General features: G+C 35.2%; 1 protein-coding gene across 1 annotated transcript in view; it reads right to left on the bottom strand.

Annotated features, from left to right (window-relative positions):
* Positions 1-21,363, bottom strand: part of DNER (delta/notch like EGF repeat containing) — a 121,398-nt gene that overhangs the window by 62,292 nt on the left and 37,743 nt on the right. The window contains exons 2-3 of the mRNA XM_082767545.1: positions 13,567-13,863; positions 2,082-2,176 (exon numbers count right to left, since the gene is read on the bottom strand). Coding sequence (XP_082623671.1) covers positions 2,082-2,176; positions 13,567-13,863 — 392 coding nt within the window. The remainder of the gene's footprint in view (positions 1-2,081; positions 2,177-13,566; positions 13,864-21,363) is intronic.

Raw genomic sequence — 21,363 nt, 5'->3', positions numbered from 1 at the left:
AATAAATAAATGCTTCAACAGTAAGACTTGTATAACAGTATACATAAAGGCAGATTTAATCGTACAGAGTCTCAATTTCTAATATTTGAAGGACACCATCTTAGTGTCCAATAAGTGTTTTATATAAAAACAGTACATAATAGTAAAGCAGCCTTCTTCACTGGCTGAAATTATGGCTTTTGAATAGTACCTCCATTCTACAACTACAACACTATCATTTTCTTCTCTTGCCTACTGAAGAGCATTCAATGTTCATTCAATACAGGGAGATAGATCCTGGTAGAAACACTCATTTGTTTGATATACCAGATCGAAGGTTCAGAACAATTTATTCCTGCAAATCAAATGAGTCGTGTAATGCTCCCAAGGTCACTGAGTCAGTGGTGCCTTCCTAAATATTGACAGGTTGGATAAGCATCTACAACTGCATATATACTGCTGGCTCCACTAGGGAGCACTGTATCTATGTTGGTGTTGCTTCCCTCTCAGGATACTTTCTTCCACTAACCTCATAAAGACAAAATAAAAATCTGTAGTATTTCTGGCAAGTTCCCAAACATTTGCACTAATTTCATCTGATAAATCACAAATGAGTTTGAACAATCCCACAAGAGTTCAATCGCAACACCATCGTACTGCTGAGAACTGCTAATTCTCGCTTGCCAAAAAGAAGACTCCAAATACCAGGAGATGAAATTCTGTTGCACAATTTCCTATAATGAAATTGTTTCAATCCTACTGAGAACACAGGGTGGTCTCTCTCATTTTTTTATATTATTATTAGAGTTCAAAACAAGAAATGCAAAGTGTTCCAATTATATTTGTCATGAGTGCAGCCTTTGCACCAGAGGTCCTACTACTTTGGTGCTTAACAAAGGAAATACAATGTCATGAAGATGGATATCAACCTGCATTTATCTGTCCAGATTAACTGACAAAATAAAACACTATTGAAAGTACATTGTATAAAAAATGACCAAAACCAACCCTGTATACTCTGCAAACCTTTTTAAAATGGGGTCATTCTGTCATGAGTCTTACAGTTATAGAATCTACAAACTTCAGTTTATTCCTAATAAAAAATAATAATAATAAATCTCATTTGCTTACATATTCTAGTCAGCTAGAGCATCCACACTCACAGGTCTCTTCCTTACTTAGGCTTAAATGCTCATGAATGAGAATGATTCAAAGTCCTGTGGGAAGCACAGGACAGCTCCTACGTTTACAGTTACTGCTCCAAACTGTCTGCAGCTTGTCTGCTCGCAGCAGTTTGTTTTTTCCTGTAACCATGGCCTTTTTTAACTGAAAGCTGGCATTCTGAAAGATAAGATGACAGTATGAGAAAAGTAGGCTATTTGGGGAAAATCTAAGTCTAAAATTGCAGTAAAGTTGTGAGCCAGAGAAGAACTATGTTGGCAGATTTTTATTTGAAATAATATTTTCAATAGAAAATGCTTTATACCAGCTGATAGAATCAGATATTTCTAGGAAGTCAGGTTCTGTTAATTAAAAGTTACAAACCAAGCATTTTATTGAAAAAAGCATGAATTTTAAAAGTGATTAACAAAATAAATTCAGATTTTTGAAAAATGTTATTTGTAGAACATTCGCATCAAAAATGTTATGGCTGACTGATGACACCCAAAGCTATATTCCAGAAATTAAATAAAAATGCATGAAATAAGTGTATTTATATAATTATTGATAATCACTTTCCATAAGGAAATGCATTTGGGGGTTAAAGAAAAAATGTGTTCACTGCATGAAGGAGAAAGGAAACATTGCATCTTCTCCAAACTGACATCTTCAGCATGCCTGCCCTAATTCCTAACACATTCTGATGGCCCAGAGACAGTTTACATGCTTGCATCTCCTAAAACATTAAATATGTGGGAGAAGTTATATCAAGCAAAGAGCTTTCATGGCACTGCTAGATGCCTGATGGCTGTCTGAAGTTCTTTCATATACTTTAAACCATTTGACAAACCTGTGTATCCATAAAACAGTTGTCTAAAATAGCAAAGTGAATTAAAATAAAAGCATTTTTAAATTCTATCACATAGGACAAATATTCTTACTTTACTGATGTGTTCTGTGGAACTTCAAAGGAGACAAGCCGGCCTCCAGCAGAGGTATTGGAACTGGCATTTCCACAAGCCATATCTGGGGTTACCTGAAAATAAAAATAGCTTTATTTAACACTAAACCACAAAATCTGACCAAAAAAACAAATAAAATAAAGCACCAATGATACAGCAACTATCTTTTCAGGATGGGCAAAATCATTCACCAAAATATTTACATTAGAAACAAACAATATGAAAATTAATTTAAGTAACCTTTTAATTTTTTGTTCTAACAAAACCTTCTTGCATACAACTGTGGACTTCTAAAGGTATCTTCCTTTAAAAGTTATCACATAATTAGAAAAAGATAAGTGGGCTTCTAGTCTTTTGAAATATTAAATAAAGCTCTAACATTTGCCACATCCAAAAAATGTTGCATCATTAATATAGGCAATTCTGGAAGATTTATAACAGCAGATACTGATACTGTCTTTCTACTATATTGAAATGTTTGTGTTTTTTCTTTTTTTTTTTTTTTTTTCCAGACTGCTTACTTTTAAAAATATTTTCCCATTTGCTCTAACAAAACTTGATAATATTATTTCCAAATACAAGTTGCTTCAATAAATGGAGCTTTCAGATGGAGAAAAATGATGAGTACAGTTAAGAGTGAAGGGACTTATTTGCCAAGTCTCCTGCAACTAGTAGGCATGGAAATCAGCTACTGCATGAGCTGGATCAGGACGCCATGCAGGATGGCATACAACACTGAGAAATCACAGAGACCTCCACATACTTACTTGTGGAATAGTAATTTGTCCTGGTTTCAGTTAGAACAGAAGTTTCAGATAGAACAGAATTAATTTTCTTCCTAGTAGCTGGTGGAATGCTGTGTTTTGGCTTAGGATGAGAAGAGTGCTGATAACACCCCGATGTTTTAATTGTTGCAGAGCAGTGCTTATACCAAGCCAAGGACATCTCAGCCTTTTGCTCTGTCCTGCCAACAGGCAGGCTGGGGGTGCAGTAAGAGCTGGGAGGGGACAGACCCAGGACAGGTGACCCAAACTAGCCAAAGGGGTATTCCATACCATCTGATGTCATGCTAAACAATACATAGGGGTGGCTAGCCGGGGGGAGGGGGCCGGACTGCTCGGAGTTAGGCTGGGCATCGGTCAGCGGGTGGTGAGCAATTGCATTGTGCATCACTTGTTTGTACATATTATTAGTAGTAGTACTATTATCATCATTGTATTATTATTGTTATTATTGTTATTATTACTTTTGTTATTATTATTTTCCTGTCTTATTAAACTGTCTTTATCTCAACTCACGGGCTTCACTTTCCATTTCTCTCCCCCATCCCAGAGAGGGAGGGGGAGGATGAGCGAACGGCTGCGTGGTGTTTAGCTGCCGGCCGGGTTAAACCACGACATAATTTCATAAAGGCAGTTTAAGAACCATTACCATTTCCAATTACACCTTTATTTCAAATAAGTAATATTTTATATAGGATAATTGGCTCTTTCTATTTCTGTTAAGCAGTTCTCCGGTATCTTCATCAGCTATGAAATAACACATTAAATTGAAAAAAAAAAAAAAATCAGTCAATCTCACCATAAAATTATTAGGCAGATTTTGCCATGCTATTTTTTAGTTACCTGGAATGTGTGTACAACCTTTTTACATTAGCCTTACTGGTGAAGTGAAAACTTATACCTGACACACTTCCATGAATTAATCATCCACTAACAAAAAAGCCAGAATCTAATTTGTAATTATATTTATAATTCAAATTCATATTTTAAATGTTACTGTGGAACACCTGTGAAAACACAAAAAATAGAAGTCCAGAATATGAAGGAAGTAACTGTTTTTAGGGGGCTTAGTTGATTTTGATTCAGGCAAGACAAATGCTCAATATTCACATCTCCACAAAATATACACATTACTCGACTTACTTCTTCCTTACTTCATTCTCTTGTTTATATAATATGAATACATATATTTTATGAAAATAAAATGAGATGCAATTTTATTCTTTCCTTAAAGAAATAATAATAGTTTTAAAGGGTAATATACCCATTAAAATTTCTGAATCCTGGAAGTAAAAATTTCAAAGCATGATGAAACAAAAAGGAGTTTGGTTAACACTCTTCCTCTTAAATTTGCCAACATTTATACTTTCATTTTCTTTGAGAATCTAATGCCTACTGGAACAAAGAAAAGAAAAAAAATCAATATCTTTGTTTTTACACAGTCTCATGGTATATCCAAAATTATACTCATTAGAATATTTATATAGTTCCACATTTTCATGCATCTTTTACCTTGGAATACAAGGAGGAAAAAAAAGGTAATTTAAGCTCTTCATTTACTTTACTATTCTATATTAGAAGTTTGTAAAGTAAAAGGTAGATCTATCTTTGAAACTATAATAACAAAAACAACAATGATAATAAAGCAAGAATTGAAAAAAATTGGCTTCATAATGAGAGCTGAGTTAATCCTGTGAAAATGGGGAAAAAATATGGTTTGCAAAGCAATCAGAATTAAGGATTATTCAGCATAAAAAGCCCAAGTAGAAAATATTTTATTGGTAACCAGCAGAGCAAAAAGCAAAATACAGGGGTTTGACTCCTCTGCTAGGAATACCTGTAACGTTTGATGTCCTTCTCCAAGTAGAAACACCTTGTAATTGTCCCTGATGTCATTTGTTATGAATCTGATAAAATAATTATCCAAACCAGTAGGATGCTAAATGTGGTGAATGATGGAATTTTACAACAGCTGAAAATTGACTTTTTTCTACTACTAAAATGGTACTTGGATCAGACAAAAAAAAAAAAACAATAAAAAAGGAAGAAACAGCAGCACTCATAAGGTCAAAAAATGGTGCCAGCAGTACTCTATTTCAGACAAATACTATGGAGACAAAAATGACAGTTTTGACACCTGAATTAGCAAATAAATTACAGCGAGTTTTTTTGTTTTGTTTTGTTTTGTTTTTGTATCCGTGGGATATCTGTACAAAGATTTTTAAGCGTGTCTCTCCTGTCTTAACAGAACAACCTGCAAAACTGAAAGACTGAAGAATAAGGGCAAAGAAGACAAATACATTACAATAATAAAGGACGCCAAAAAGATTAAAACAATCTGTGGGTCTCATTCAAAACAAAAAAAAAAAAAATGCACTGAAAGAACCAGTGGAGACCTAAAACAGAACTTACTGGAAAATAGAGTGAAATAATTTAGAGAAGGTAGAATGAAGAGCATATGATAAACTCCAACTTCCTATTCTAATCACTATTCAAAATTTTAAAGTGAGATGGTTATAGTTAAAAATACAAACAGACCACTTAGTCATTTAAAAATAAATTTTCAAAAACAAACAAACAAAACAAAACAAGAACACATATGCCTTCAATGAGATCAAACTCTTCCAATACTCCCCTGCTGCATCCAGTAGTACAGATCCGTTAAGCCAGCAAGGAAGCTCCTTGGGGAACAGACTTACAGATACAACACAAATGATGCAGCTATTTTAAAAATAGTCACCAAAGAAAACTAAATCTTCATGCACCTGCCAGAGCCTGAGGTATGGTTAGGAGGTGTTTACAAAGATAAGCTCCCACATCAGCACAGATCTTATGCTCTTCAATATATTACTTACAGTTTAGACTTTTTGAATACCAAATTTCTGACAGGAAATATAGTATTCCCCTTTATATATATATATTCCATAAGTTTGTGTCTTAATCATGTTTTCGTGTTTTTGTTTTGTTTTTAAATAGAACACAATATACAAAAACTACATTTCTGTTTCAACAGTTTTAATAGTGTTAATTTTTTGAGTCTTTACATGAGTAAAAGAAGAGCGGTGTCTGAGAAAGCAAGAGGGGAGTCTCCAGAAGAACATCTATTACTACAGTATCTCCCTGGACATTAAAAAGACAGCAGTGACTTGACTAGATGATTACCTCATCAGTCCATAGTACTAGCATAGATGAGATTGAAAAGGAAATCAGCTGCACTACCTAGGAAGAGATCAACAGATTCTGCTCTTCTATACTATACCTTTTCTAAAAAATTAAATAATGTGAATTGTGGAGACAGTCACATAAAATCTCCATAAACACACATAATTCAACATGTCCTGGAACACGGACAGAGATCCCAAGGGAATATTTTTACATTGGTCTTTTTATTACTTTGGTAGATTAACTGTACTGATCTTTAACTTGATGAGGCTAAAAAAAGTAACATACAGATTCTAAGACCACATAGCATACCTATACGCAGTCTTTCACTACTGATAATAGTTCTCTGAAGATATTTGTTGTAAATTAAATTTCAAAGCATGTTTCTTGGAAAGCTGACCACACTGGCATTTGCAATTTTACAAAGCCTTATCATCACTGGTAGGCTAATCCTGAACAATGCAAAAACACAGTCATTCTGCTACAGTGATAAATGTTCACGTCTTCTGTATCTCAACTCTCCAAGCTTAAAGGACTGCAGAAAGCTTCTACTTCCTGCAAAATACACCACACTGTCCTCAAACTTAAAAGTAATGACCAAACACATTAGCCTTAGCGATTTCACAATACCCTGTTAATAAGATAGTGATGAGTATTTCCGAATAGTAATGAATATTTCCAATCATAGAACATTTTGACCAGGAATTTTGAAGACTCCCTATCCTTGGAGGTATTCAAGACTTGACTGAACACAGTTCTGAGCAACCTGTTCTAGTTGACCCTGCTTTGAGCAAGGGAGTTGGACTAGGTGGTCTTCAGTGTTCTCTTCCAATCTCACCTATGCTGTGATTCTGTGAATAAAAATTCTCTTCATGAGCCAACTGTCTACTAACTCTTTCCTGTAAATTGTCATTGTAACTTCAGTGATATCTCAGCTTTCACAAAACCCCACTCCAGCATACAAAACAAGCGCTTCGTTTTGAAAACATTCCCAAGGGTTACACAAATAAAGAAACTTATAGACATGTGCAAACAGTCATGCAATGTGAAGTGGCACTTTCCTTCTCTATTAGCTCTGAAAGTTCTCTTTGGTTATTCTCTTATCTTTCCATCTCAAAAACCATTCTCCAGCTATTACTCCTAATGGGGCAAGAAAGAAACCTGCACAGCCTTGCAGCCAAAGTGAAGTTGGGCAAACTGGTCTGGAATTAAACAGAATACATGAACAAACATATCATTCCCATGCATTCTTCTTGAACTAAATAAAAGAGCTGTACATACACTTATCTTCAATAAAATTGTCAAGAAAAAAGTAGTACTTACAGGGAAAGAATGCTCTAGGCTTAAAAATTTAAACATGTGCTTAAGCATATTTGAAAAGACATCATGTTAATAAAGAAAGTATGAATATTAGTTCTTTGAGAAAAACAAGACTGTGTTAGGGTGGTCTCCCATGAAAACTGATGTGGTCATTAAGAAAAACAACCTTTCCTTTCTTCAGGAGCACAGAAACAGTTGTGATGAATGCATTATGAAGAGTGTTCTTGCAAATACTCTTTCAAATCTTTTTCCAATGGATTGCATATTAACTTTTAATTCAATAAAGTAAGTTTCATAACTTCCAGATTTGCCTCTTCTAAACATATAACTACTTTTCCATCAGGTTAAAGCCTGCAGGATTTCTTCTTTTCCAGATCTCAAAGGGTGTCAAGAAATATCTTTTATTTTCTGAGAAATATAACATGTCTGTCAGCTGTCATTTACGCAAGGGAAAAAGTACCGTAGAGAATTTAAACAGGTTAGATATTGACTACAAGATCTTGAACTGCTGTCTGCAGAAAATTAAAAAGGAAAAGGGATGTAGGAAAAGCCAACCTAATAGAATGAGAAGAGAGGGATCAATTACTATCTTATTTTAAACAAGATGCCAAGCAATAAGCCAGGATCATTTCTGGCACAGAAACCTCATTCAGAACAAAATTATAAAAGAAAAGCAGTTCCTTTGTCCTGCAGCATGAAAAAGCTACCGCTTCCAGAAAGCTGGTGTTATACAGCTTAAACCCCACACAAGTGTATTTGCCTCTACCCTCAAGAGCCTCATATGGGATGATGCCTGAAAGAAAACCAGAACAGAAAGAAAATAAAGGCTTCCTTCTAACATATCTCACCAGTGGGAGAGAAATGCAGAAGTGTTTAGAGTAGGAGTAGTGCCTCCCTGAAGAGCACCAAGGGAAGGCTGACAGACTGCATCCAAAAACAGTATCAGATGAAGAAGGCTTGCCAGTTATTGTAGCACTGAAATTTAATGGAAGGAAGTCTACATATCTACCCAGCAAATTCTGTCACAGACAGTTTGTGTTTCTTTGCTCAGATGAGCTAAAGCTACTTTGTAGAGTCAGCAGTCACATTGCCAAGAAGATGCAGGAACAGAAGATTCTGATGTGCAGCAATCTTCTAGATAGCATTACTAAACCTTTGTATTACTGACAAAGGTTATTAATGTCAATATTACATGAAGCGGTAGGTGCTTTAGCAAGCATAGTAGGTTATCTTAAACAATGACAGTTTCTCAGATAAATTACCTGGGTAATCATATTAGTCAGATGCCTTCTTGTCTCAAGCTGGACACCAAAATGAATGCCACCTTCATAAAATCTTACAGTAAATCATTAGATCGATATTATTTCCTTGAACAAGTAATGGTCATTTCTTACACCAGAGCATATGGAGCTGTTCTGAATAATAGAGGTAAGCACTGTAAAAACAAGCTCTTAAAGCAAAAAGTCCACACCGTCAAACCTTTACATGAAGACTACAAGCTCAGGTCATTGGAGTAAAAGCTAGGAAGTAAACTTCACCAAAGTCTGTCAGGTCAGCCAGAGATACTTCTACTCCATGTGCTTTTACATCAAAGCAATGAAAAAAAAACAAAAAAAAAAAAAAAAAAAAAAAAAAACCACCACTTTCAGGTGTTCTTTCACTCAGATGCTCCAAAACTTCAAAGTGGCTGAAAGAGTAGCTAAGAATCCAGATACTTCTTAAAGACAGCATCATGCTGTCAAAAAAATAAGTCCTGAGCCCCCCACCCATCAATATAGATCCATACCGGCAGGGCTTCAATATCTTGTCATAATTACACTCTCAAGAATTTTCTATATGGTAGTTTTGTTCTGAAAGGGGATAGGAGGATTTTGATGTTAGGAAAGCTAGTATTCATGACTATCTATTAAACATCTTTCAGCAATGGAGTATATTAAAATATTAATTCTGTGAGCTTCTCTTCAGTTTTGTTTGAGGATACTACACAGATGTTTTGGAGTCGTTGGGTTTGTTTGTTTTATTTTTGTTTTTTAATAATTTTAAGGGTATCACTTATAAAGCAATGCATATACCAAGTCGTCTATTAGAATGGCATTTGTATAAAAAGTTCCATACACATATATTGTAGAGGAAAAATTTGATGAAATTACAGATTATTAAAAAAGTTAAGATTATTCTAATGAAATCTTTGTTTCTGCCAGTCTCCTTTGTTCCTAAGATAATTTTTTTCTAAAGGTATAAGAAAAGTAATACAGACTTCTGAAACAAATCTTACACACAGGTATGAGAACAGGTCCAAAGTCAAACTAAAAGTCTACATATTCCAATACTTTAACTCCAATAGCAGTTATAAGAAGGAATGCCAAGAAAATTGGTTAAGAAAAGGGCAAGCATGTTTCCACTAGCCTCCACTCGTTTGCAAGCCAAACGTTTTCCTAAATTTTCATTTCTAAGGATGGAGTTTCTGTGTGTTTATTAACCTTAAATGGATCTCTCCTCCATGACTCTGTTTGGTCTCCTCCTCTACCCACAGAAGGCAGGAAGGAAGGAAGGGAGGAAGGGAAGAAAACAAATGAACATTTAGCAACACAGAAAGCACTCAAAGATTCAAGGGTCTCTGTTTCAAGCACAATTATTCCTTAAGCATATTCAGTTGCCAAAGAGCAGGAGCACCCTCTTTCAGGAGCTTCCACGTGGCCCAGCCACAAATCTTTAAAAGGTATAGAGTTTACTGACTGGAAACACATGTAAAACAAATGTTGTCCCCATTACAGGGGGAATTATACATTTACTGTAGCCCCTAATCACTAGTTCCAAAACCTAGAAACTGAGCAGTAGTACTGCAGTATAAATGAATGTTAGACTAGGACTCACATGCTTAGCATTCTAATTCCTGGCTGTGCACGTGGCAAATCACTTTACTGCTCTGTGCTTCAGTGTCTCCATCTGTAAAATGTGAATAATACTGCTGATTTCCTTTGGAAAAAAAAATGAGCACTATTAAGGAAAAGTAATATATGGGAGGGGGATACTGGTATTCTTACAGTTGATTTTTACACTGCAGCCTTTGTTGAATCTATTATTTGATAAGTATTAATGGAAAAAAAAAAAAAAAAAAAAAAACAACTTTTTTTTTCTTTCTATTATTGGCTAATATATCTATCTTTTCTACATTGTAACCTGAAGGATCATTGGACTGGAGAAATTTGGGCTGCTATTTGTATCTCTCTTGCAAGTTGCCTGAAGTGGGGAAAAAAAATATCTCTCAGTACCTGAGTACAAAGATAAATCCCCGTTCTATTAAAGCAAACAACAGACAATTTTTTTCCCTAAATGGTTTGTAGTTTTAGCAAATTTGCATATGAAGAAAAGATTATTTTGTTATAGCTAGAACTCTGTTAGAAAATTAAACTGTATCCAAAGACTTCTGTATGTTGTTTACTCCTTCAGGCCTTATTGAGACAGCTTGGTCAAGTATGCATTGAAAAGTATGATCCTAGTATCTAAGGAATGAAGAAAACTTTCCAACTCTAACCATATGTCATGCCTCTCTTAGAAGATATACTTCTCTCAGGAGTCCTTCCTGAGACACCTACCATGGAAAATTCATCCTTGCAGTATTGAGAGAGCTTTCATTTGGAGAGATTCTGACAAAATTTCTCTCTGTGCAGACAGACAAACAAAAGAGTTTGAAGAACATTGGCTCATTTGTGGCATCAGTACAGATAAAGGTGAAAAACAGGCTGACTTGGAAGACCAAAAAAACAAAAACAGCCTTTGTGGCCTCTTAATCTCAAGGAAGATCAAAGGAGTAGATTTTTGCAATACAAAACCTACAGTTAATTTTTTTCTTCTTCTTTTAAGAGAGGGCAAGAAAGGATCAAGCTTTGCAAAACTTTTAAAGCTACTAGGAAGGGTAGTATTTTCCTGCTTAACATTTAACCCTTTACTCTTGAAGCCTCCTCCAAAGAGGTTTTGGAATATAGATCTTCACGCATATCAGCTCTCCCTTTGGTTTAATATAGGTCAGAGAAAAGGTCCTGTATTAGCAACTGGAATGGTTTTCTTCCACAGAGGTACCTCTCTCTTACTGTGAATTCCAAAGAACACAAGATCACTATGTTACATAAGAAAGACTGAAAAAAATACAAGATCTATCACAATGAATTAAAAACATATCAGGGCAAGTAATTTCTAATAGTATGACAACTAACCTCCATATCAGAGTTACTAATGTGATTGATAAATTCAATTTTAAGAATTGAAGGTAAGAGAAGACATGAAGAAGGATGAATTTCAGCTTGTGAACTGATGAATTTCAGCTATTAAAATACCTACTTGTGAACTATGCGTTTGGCTGAAATGCTTAGTGAATCTATCTGAAAACATAAACCAGGCAGAAATGTTACTTATACAATACCAGACCACAGACTGAGGAAGACACACGAGGCAAGACGGGCACAGGGAATGGCTTGCCCTTAATTGATCAGGACATACAAAGCACCCACACAGAGATGACACTGCATTTAAACTAACTAATAAAAGCAGATCAGTATTTGTTTCTGCTTCAGTGCTTTCTCTCCAAAACCCATCCTCAGTACCTGACATATATTCTACTGTAAAATAATAGGTATGGGTAAAGACTTTTCAAGAAATAAAGCTTTGTTCTCCAGATATTGGTGACCCAAACTCTCAACAAAATATGATACAGCCCTATAACTATTTGTACCTCAAATTTAAAACGAGAGTCATAACATATCCAATATATATTTTACACAGGTTGATTTAATTTTCAAAAGCTGATTTAAATAAATGTTAAAGTAGACACAGGAATATATTTGTTTGGGCTAGCAAAGAATAATGAAAAATTTAACATTTTCAGGAATTAAACTCAAACTTTTTCACTTTTTCATTAGGTAGTGTGTCAATACACCTCAGAAGTATCATGCTTCATGAAATGTTAGAAACAGAGACAGCTGACATTTCACTTATTTAATCCTGAATAAACACAAATGAAGTGACTTTCTTCTACAATGCGTTCTTCATTAAGAAAAAGATGGCACAAGGGTTTTAATTCTTTGTTTACTGAAATTAAATTATTTCTTCACAAACACGCTTCCCTGCAGCCCCACTGCCCCAAAACATATGTTCATATCTATGGCAGAGACTGTTCTTTGGTATGCATTTTGCACATATGCAGTATTATTACAGCTGATCTCCAGATCAGTTGGAGACTTCCAGTACCAACTGCTGTAGGAACAACATATGCACTAGCACTGGCCTCACATCTTCAAGAAAGAGAACAGAAATGCAGTTCTAAACCATCTTTGCAGCGACAGACATGAAAGCAGCAGGGAGAAGAATGGTCATGTGACAGAATGAATTCAATATACACATGGAAAAGGTATCAAGAAATAAATAATTGATTCTCCTCAGTCAAGTTGGTGAACAAATGTACTTCCCACCTACACATGATTTGCACATGTAAAGACAAATATTAAAGAGTAACTGGGTAAGTCTGTAATTCTACAGATGTCTATGTAAGACATCTAAAAACTGCTCTTAAAACAAAGAGTGCACAGAAATAGTAGAAAATAAAGATCATTTCTTCTTAAGGATTGTTATGTTCTGTGCTTTCTAGTTGTAGTTTTGCTAAATATTGTAAGGTTATGGTTTTACTAAGAGGTACAACAAATATTTAAAATTTTCAGTTATTCCTTCAACACCATTGGATCTCTGCAGTTATGTGATGTGGGATGTAGTGACTGACTGCCATTTTTAATCCTCAAGTAGCTATGTTTTCTTAACACTACAGGGACAGTTTTCAAAACACCATGGGATTATAATATATATATGTATTTGTCAAAGGTATTGTTTTAACCTTCTGATTTCCCTAAATTTATATAATTGGAGATATGGGGTCATATGAATAACTGGAATAAAAGATAAATAAAAATCTGATTTTGAAGAATTATCTAATAAAATACATCTTAAAAAGGCCAAGATTAAAAGCCCATTACCTTTAATAAATAACGTTATTTGTGTATTTAATTTTACCAGAAAATTTACTCAAGGCAGAGTCTGTATCTTCAGCCCTTCTCATGTAGACTTCCATGACGTCATGTACAAATGACAACCCAACAACCATAACACTCAGAAGTTCCTTTCTGTGCATTTTTACTTAAACAGAATACTCTCACCTCTATTTCATCCCATTTCAGATCTACAACTTTCTGTCCTGCTTTCGGCTGCCACGTTGGTAACGTCACCGTTGCTCTTGAGTGTGGAAGAACGATGTCGGGTTCCAGTGTGGATGAGACTGGCCTGCTTTGGCTTGGTGGCAATGGTTCCATTGGCTCAGAGGCCAGAAGGCTGCGAAATGAATGCTCACAGTTTGTTCCTTCATAGCCTTCACTGCAGATGCAGAGGTAGCCATCACCGCTCGTGCTGCAGTTGCCATGGTGACAGGGGTTGCTGGCACAAGGGTCTGAAACGAACTGCAGGAAAAAAACATCATATGGGTCAATTACTGCATATAAAAGATGTGCGTATGCTTCACAAATACCATAAAACAAGATTCTTTTCCCCTTCTGTATTTGTCTTCTAAACGTATTTATGAATAAAGCTCATCTTTGATACATCTTAAAGAAAGTAAATTTAAAGGATTAAATAATATAAATTAATCTAGATTCAGCACTGCTCTCAAAATATTGCAAGCAAAGCAATGAACGTGAAATAGCCTGGCCACTGCTCATAACCAGTAATTTTCAAAACAATCTTCAGAGTAACTTGTCTAGGGAAAAGAACAAAAACCTAGAAATTTAAGGCAGTAACAGAAGTAGGAATGGGACATTGACCTCACAGAGGTCACCAGCTCAGGATGTAGCTGTGTGTTGTCAGAGTTCACCTCATCATGCAGCTAGGTTTATGGACATAAATTCTGTTTTATAACAGCCAGGTCTTTTGCCTGCACTTCATTTAGAGGACAGCAGCTTCAGAATCTTACTCGTTCAGGTGCTGAAAACTTCCTAACATGAATGATTAGGGGGTAAAAAATATTATTTTTAAGACAGCATTTGTAATAGAATAGAATGGGAGCTCAGTGATGTGAGAAAAATTCTGTCTTATGCTCACCTGCTTTCCACTGATTTCTGCCTTATCTACCAGCTAGCTTGAACTCAGTTTCTTACATCATCATTGACTTCTAGGTGAAATGTCTCTTCCCTCTTCCACACCAGTGTTCACATCCACAAGGTATTTACTGAATATGCTTACAAACTCATCTCAAGTTTCACCTGATAGACTAAACGAACCAGGCTTGCTCAGTCTCCCAGTGCAGGACAAGCCCTGTGTTAAGGGGGCTGTTCTCACAACTTGCACTCCGAGGCCTAGCACTGCCTTTCCAATGCATCAAGACTTCTGTCTGTCCTGCAGATAGCTTCCTGATACTACCTAAGAAATTTTTGTCTTAGTCAAAGCTATATCACACTGCTGATTCACTGTCAACATCTGAGCAACCAATACAGCCTGGCAGTTCCCTTGGTTTGTCCTCACATTAAATGATAATCAGTCCATCAGTGGAAACAGACATTTTCAGTCTTTACATGCAAATTTCATGCAAGTGTTCCAGTACTGTAAGGTACCTAGTTCTTTCCTGCACAGTATTTCAGTCCTTCCCTGCATAGGCAATGCTGCTTCTTAATATATTTCTCTAAAACACCACAGTTATGATAGTCTTAACAAGTATTTAATAATAAATAGGAATTGCATAAGCTTTATATATCATTAATTTGAAAATTCCTATCCCTCTAGAAATGACCTGGGATAACTTTACTTATAGCAAAACATAACAGTCACTTAATGTCCCTAATTTCAGAATCCTCAGAGATAAAGACAGGTATTGAAACTACGCTAGGAACTTTACCTTCCCACCGGTTCAAAGGCCACGTATCAGGGGTAACAAATCCTAACGTTACATTTTTTACATGTATCTGAAACAGCACTAATATTGACCTCTGTAATATTTTTAGACAGAAAACAGAGGAAACTTTACTATAAAAGTTAATTTTGGAAACAGTTAATCATGAATGTTAGATTTTGCACTGACTGAGGCAGGAGAGTTACGAGCCATGGAAGACAGTCCAAAATATACAGTATCCTTGCCTATCTTGTCACTCGGTTATAGCTCTGAATGTTATTTGCTTTGCATGGGGACACATCTCATGCATATTGAATGATATATCTGACATCAGGCACAAACTCTGACTTCTTTATTTTTAAAATCCAACTGTATATTGAGTTTATATATATTTAATATATCAAGAATCAAAGAAGCATTGACTTTTGTGGTAAAGTTGGCTTATCTCCTTAAAGTCTCTTTGTCCTTCAAATCAATAGAACATCAATGTTGTCAGAGAACGCTTTCTAGACCACCTCTCAGTGAGAGAAAGGACAAGGACAAGGGCAAGGGACAAAACCCAGCTTGTTCTATAGTTTAACTATATTTTAAGCTTGCTTTCAGTTCCAAGTAGAATAATTTTTTGTGGCAATTTTCTTTTCCTTTTAGAGTGTTGAAGATAAAATTGTTCAAATGCGAACAAAGCCCAGTTCAACTATTGTTTGGAACAGTTTTTCATGTTCTGGTGGCTTGGACTGGATCTGAGTTTCAAAGGCATGCAGCTCTCCTATTGTTAGATAAGCTCTTTACTCATTCTTTCACAATTAATCCAAATTTACCTTAACTCGTTTTGATTAATGAATCAACATTCATTCTGCTCTGAGGAAATTTAATTGTTTTTGTCACACGTGAAATGTTAATGTTATTACTGGCAAACCCTAGGAACGCAAAAGCAAAAAATCTTTTCAAACAGTCACAAAGGGCACTTTTTTCCTCTCAAGTCAATATATCCATTCATTTTACAAGCAAAATAATCAGAAGTGTGCTGTGATGGATGTTCCTTGCTGTAAATGTTTTTGAGCTTGGCCAAGCACTGAGCAGGAGGAGATGTGCTTGCCAACAAGCACTCCTCCTTGCTGTCCGTGCCACACACCGAACACCACCGGCCTTGGGAGCTGCCACTAACATTCCCCACACGCTGCAGTGAATACAGTTAAGACTGCTTGGTTTATACGAAGAATTAAAATTGTTGAGCGTAGGTGGAGAACTTCACTACATGCTTTCTCAGAATTGAGTTTTATGAAGTACTTCATAAGAGTTTTTAAGATACCTTTCCCCTTTTTTCTAGCTACTATCAATTCTAAAGCTCTTTTTCCTTTCAGGAAGCTTGTCAAAATGAACAAATGTTCATTTTGCATGTAGATTCTCTATTGAACCAAATAATGTTTATTTTGATTGGTGGTTACAAAGAGATGAGGAAACAAAACTGATTAATTGGTGTTGGTTATGGACTTTCTGTGGCCCTGTCTTAGGTGGCAGCAATGGTTCTGGAGGGCTCTGAGAAACAACAGGACACAGTGGACAACACACCTACAGCAGAACAAAAAAAAAGGGTAGCAAAATTTCAGGGCTAAACCTTCAAAAAACTTTTGAAGTCCACAGAAAAAGAGTAAAAAACTTCCTTGATTTTTTTTTTTTTTTTTTTTTTTTTTAAGGCATTCCTTGTGAAGTTCACAGCATTTTGAAATATTGCTGCACAGAGGACACAAGTAACAGGTATCAACATAGCTACTAATTAAATAAGAATGTATTAATAAGAATTATTAATTACATAAATTACATAAGAATGTAACACTACCAAAAATCCAGATGTTAAGATGTAGAATTTCAATAATCTTGATAAAGTATATTTTGTATGTAAGTCTCTTGTTGGTTTTATCCTAATTTCTCTGTTTAATAGTCTGTTTTCATAATATATACATTAACTAATTAGGTACATTCAGCATTTCAGTAATTAGCTGACAAAGCTAAATTAAAAATCATAATATCTATGCTCATGTAATTGCTATCTCTATGTGAACAGACGTAATTTTAGAGTATTCTTCCAATAAAATCCTAAGATTGATACATATCAAGGTGGCCTTGATATTGCAGTTCTTTTTCCAAAGGCAGATAGAATATTAACACAGGTACTGTACAAAAATGAGGCTTGTTTAAGAATCACATTCACAAACATAGATTGTTAGATTGTTTGCAAGTCAGTCCAATTGTTTCCTAAGGTTTTAGTTTCAGATAAAACACAGCAAGATGTATATCCGCAAGATCTTTTCACCAGTACTCTTTGTGGTGACACCGATTTGTCATTTAATGCTCACTCAGTGTCTCCCCAGGGTGGTTGCACTTGTTCTACCTGAACATGGTCAGAAAGGACTCTTGGGAGAGCTTCAAAAAATAAAATAATAAACCTAAAGAGAAGGTTAAAATGAGCTGCTAAACACTATGCAAAACCTGTCTCCCATTTGCAAGCCTCCTCTCAGATCTGTTTGTAAGAACTAAGTTTTGGTTCAGTTCTTATAACCATTTCTTACAATCACAGATTACCTTATACCAACTTCTAACTTAGCTTTGGTAAAATATGGAAAGAAACATAGGGAAGAAAAAAAAAAAAAGTACTCAGGTTAGGTATTCAGCTAATTTTTTAAAATCATTCTATGTTCTGATTTCTAATCTGCTAACAAAGCCAAGCTGCCACAACAATGTCAAAGGCTGGCATTTTACATTTGTGTTCAGCAGCACTCGAAACCTCCAAAACCATCTTCAGATATTAAAAGCCAACAGAGGCCAAAAGCCACTGGCTTTGGATCCCTGAGATGTTTTTTTTTCTACGTAAAGAATGAAAGTTATGGTTTTCAAATACGTAAATTGATTTGAGCTGGTTGTAATTTAGACTAAATATATTCACCTTCATGTGTTCAGCTAGAAACAGATCTTAAGAGAAATTTAAAGCAGTAGAAGAAACTGGCACCTACATTGTTGAAGAAATGCCCTGATACAAAAGCAGACAACTGCTCTACAGGAATAGATCATGGGAAGATCCACCCTGTACTACCAGCCCAGAAAAAGGATTGAATGCACCAACTTCAATCTATGCACTATACATTAAAAGCTACCAAATTCTGAATACTTTAGTAAGAAAATAATTAAAACCTACACTCTTAAGATATTATCAATTTTTTTCTAATACTTTAAGCAGAAAAAATCTTGCAACTGTTTTATTCTTATATGCACATCTGAAATATCATACCATATTTGCATATGCAGCAATTTATGAAAAAAATGGAAACAGATTTAAATCTTTTATATAGCAATGACAATAAAGATTATCTAGAAATGCAATCTCTTTGAAAAAATGGTTTATGTTCAAATTATTATTTAAAGTTAGTCTTATTCAAACCTTCAGTCCATTGAATTTTTAAATCCCACAATAATTGTTAATGCAAAGTAGGAAATGGAAGACAAGAAAACAGGATTAATTGAAATAGAAAAAAAAAATCAGATGTTCCAAAGAGTGTCCACAGAAGTATGGAAATTAATAAGTTAAACTAATGATTCCATTCTATTTTACGGAAATACATTTTTAGGACTTAGTGGGCCTCAAACAAACAATGTGGGTTCAATTTCTGACTCCCTGAGACATCCTGCGTGACCAGGGAACAAACAGTCAGATTACCTCCACCTCTTTTCTAGCTAAAATGGAGATTACATTTCTTTCCTCACATCCCCTGTGTTATTTGAACAGAACAATTTTTTTTCACAATGGGAAGCACAGGGCCAACACAGATAGGAAATCCCTGGTGGGAGTGAAATACAAATAAATAGAACAGGGAAACACAACAAGGCTAAACCTGTGACCTGTGGCTATTCACGTTTGTTTATTTCTTATTCCATCTTTCTTGTTTCTTTCTATGGCTATTCAGGTTTCTACTGAACACTTGTATGCTTAGACAAACAGAGGTGTTCAGAGAAATATCCAGAAAAAAAAAAAAAAAAAAAAAAAAAAAAAACACTTTAAAGTTAGTAAATATTTATAGTGTATATGTTCTTTTCTAATTAATCCTTGAAAGACAGCAAAATCCTATCAATACTGCATGCTTAGACACTATGCTTATCATCAAAACAAGGTCTGCTTGAAAACAAGCAGCTTGAAAAGTATATTAATTTTCCAATTATGAACAAATTAATAATAATGACAATAATAAATACATAAATAAAAGAGTGGTTTATGCCCTGGGCTCAGAAAGTTAGGATGAATGAGATCATCTCATAAGAATGTAAAAATTAACCAGTATCAGCACCTTGGCACACACAGACTTCTCCACCTTAAATGTTCCTGAAAAGTTACCTTCAAACACTTTTGCATATGTTTAAGAACAGTCTGGCTACCTACACTGAAGTAGTTCTCCTACCATATGTGGAAAAATATAGTACTAAGTCATGGTGAAATATTGCCTGACAGGACACGGTGATGACTTGCAACTTGATCAGGTACCACCGTGTCCATACAGGAATGAGAATGTCACAGTTTGTCAGATTAAAAATAAGTAAATAAATAAATAAATAAAAGATGCCTGTATGGTACTATTTCTAACTAGAAGTAGCTATTGCCTGCTGTGAACTACATCAGTCTGAGCCTTGGGTATCTGCAACTTTAAAGAATAGGCAGGCCACAAAGTATTGGAAAGTGCTTTATAATAAAGTCCTGGAAGTCAGAACAATCAGGACTTTTTTTCCCATCCTGGAACACCATGTAAGCAAGGAGAAAAAAAAAAAAAAAAAAACACCTTATATATTGCATAAAACATTAATATGGCAACTACATCAGTTTCATTTATTAGATACTCACTACATCTGCAGCACAGTGGGAATTAATCAAAATTTAGAAAGCTAATGTCAAAAACAGTATCCTGCTGAAGTGACAATGTAAGCAACATTCTTCTAGAAATAAACATTTACTATTTTCCCTCAGCAGTTCCACTCGATGCCCCAGCCCATCAGGAAAGACATCAATAAGTGCAATAAAGAAGAGAAACCTTTATCAGATAACTCAGAACATGATTCTTTGAAACACCGTTAACTGTGACTATTTTGGATTGCTTCCAAGCTGCCATTCTCATCCTATGAGTTTTGAATACCCAGAGTAATGAAACTGCCAGTGAATGTAATAAATGGATAGAAAACATTTTCTTTACTTCAGTGAAGCAGCAAAAAAATGCCTAAAGAAATTGTCTGTCTAATTGAGACCAAAAGCATGGCTGCCCAAATCTATTTGGAAAACCAGCAAACATAACAAGGCAAATTTTAAACAACATGATAGATTTTAAAAGCAGAGTGCCAGCAAATGGGTAAGCTACCCTTGCATAATAAGTTACCATACATCAGCTGCTTTGCTATACCTATCCTCAGGCACAGTCTAACCTTGAGGCATACTGAAATAACTACAAAATAAATTGAGATTGCTTTCTGCCTGCCTCAACAAAAGGAAAATATCTACTTCACAGTAACCATGGAGTACTGCTAGATGTGAGCATACACATAAATAATTATTGAGAAGCACTTTATAGTTTTTCCTCAGCTTTTCTCATCAGATTATTGTTAGTACTGTTTTTTGGTATATTTTCCTATATCCCGCTGGGAAAGGCCATTCAAATTGTTTGCTATTTCTGTAGATACAATGGATTTAATATTACACTTCCAGTAGACAAGCTAAACCGACTTACCCTGTTTTTCAGCAATTCCTGCACTTACATGTAGCCAAGATGTTTTTTTTAAAAAGAAAATGAAGTCAGAGTATCCATTCTGAAGATAAAATAGGTCAACTACCTGGCAGAAAGAATATAGGAAGTACCTATAGATCTGTAAAGATTAGCAGTGAAGTTTTTTTACAGCTCAGCATCATCTCATTTTACTCTCAGTAAGTATTGGCAACCTACAGTGTCATTGTTGAACAGGACCCCAGTGGCACTCACATTACTGCTGGTAAAACTGACGGGTCATTCTGAACAGAAACCATTAACTTCATTACAGTAACACAACACATTGT

The sequence above is a fragment of the Aythya marila genome (assembly GCF_965140915.1).
Source record: "Aythya marila genome assembly, chromosome: 9".
Taxonomy (NCBI): domain Eukaryota; kingdom Metazoa; phylum Chordata; class Aves; order Anseriformes; family Anatidae; genus Aythya; species Aythya marila.
Note: the sequence above shows the minus strand (reverse complement) of the source record. Positions and strands in the feature narration are given on the sequence as shown.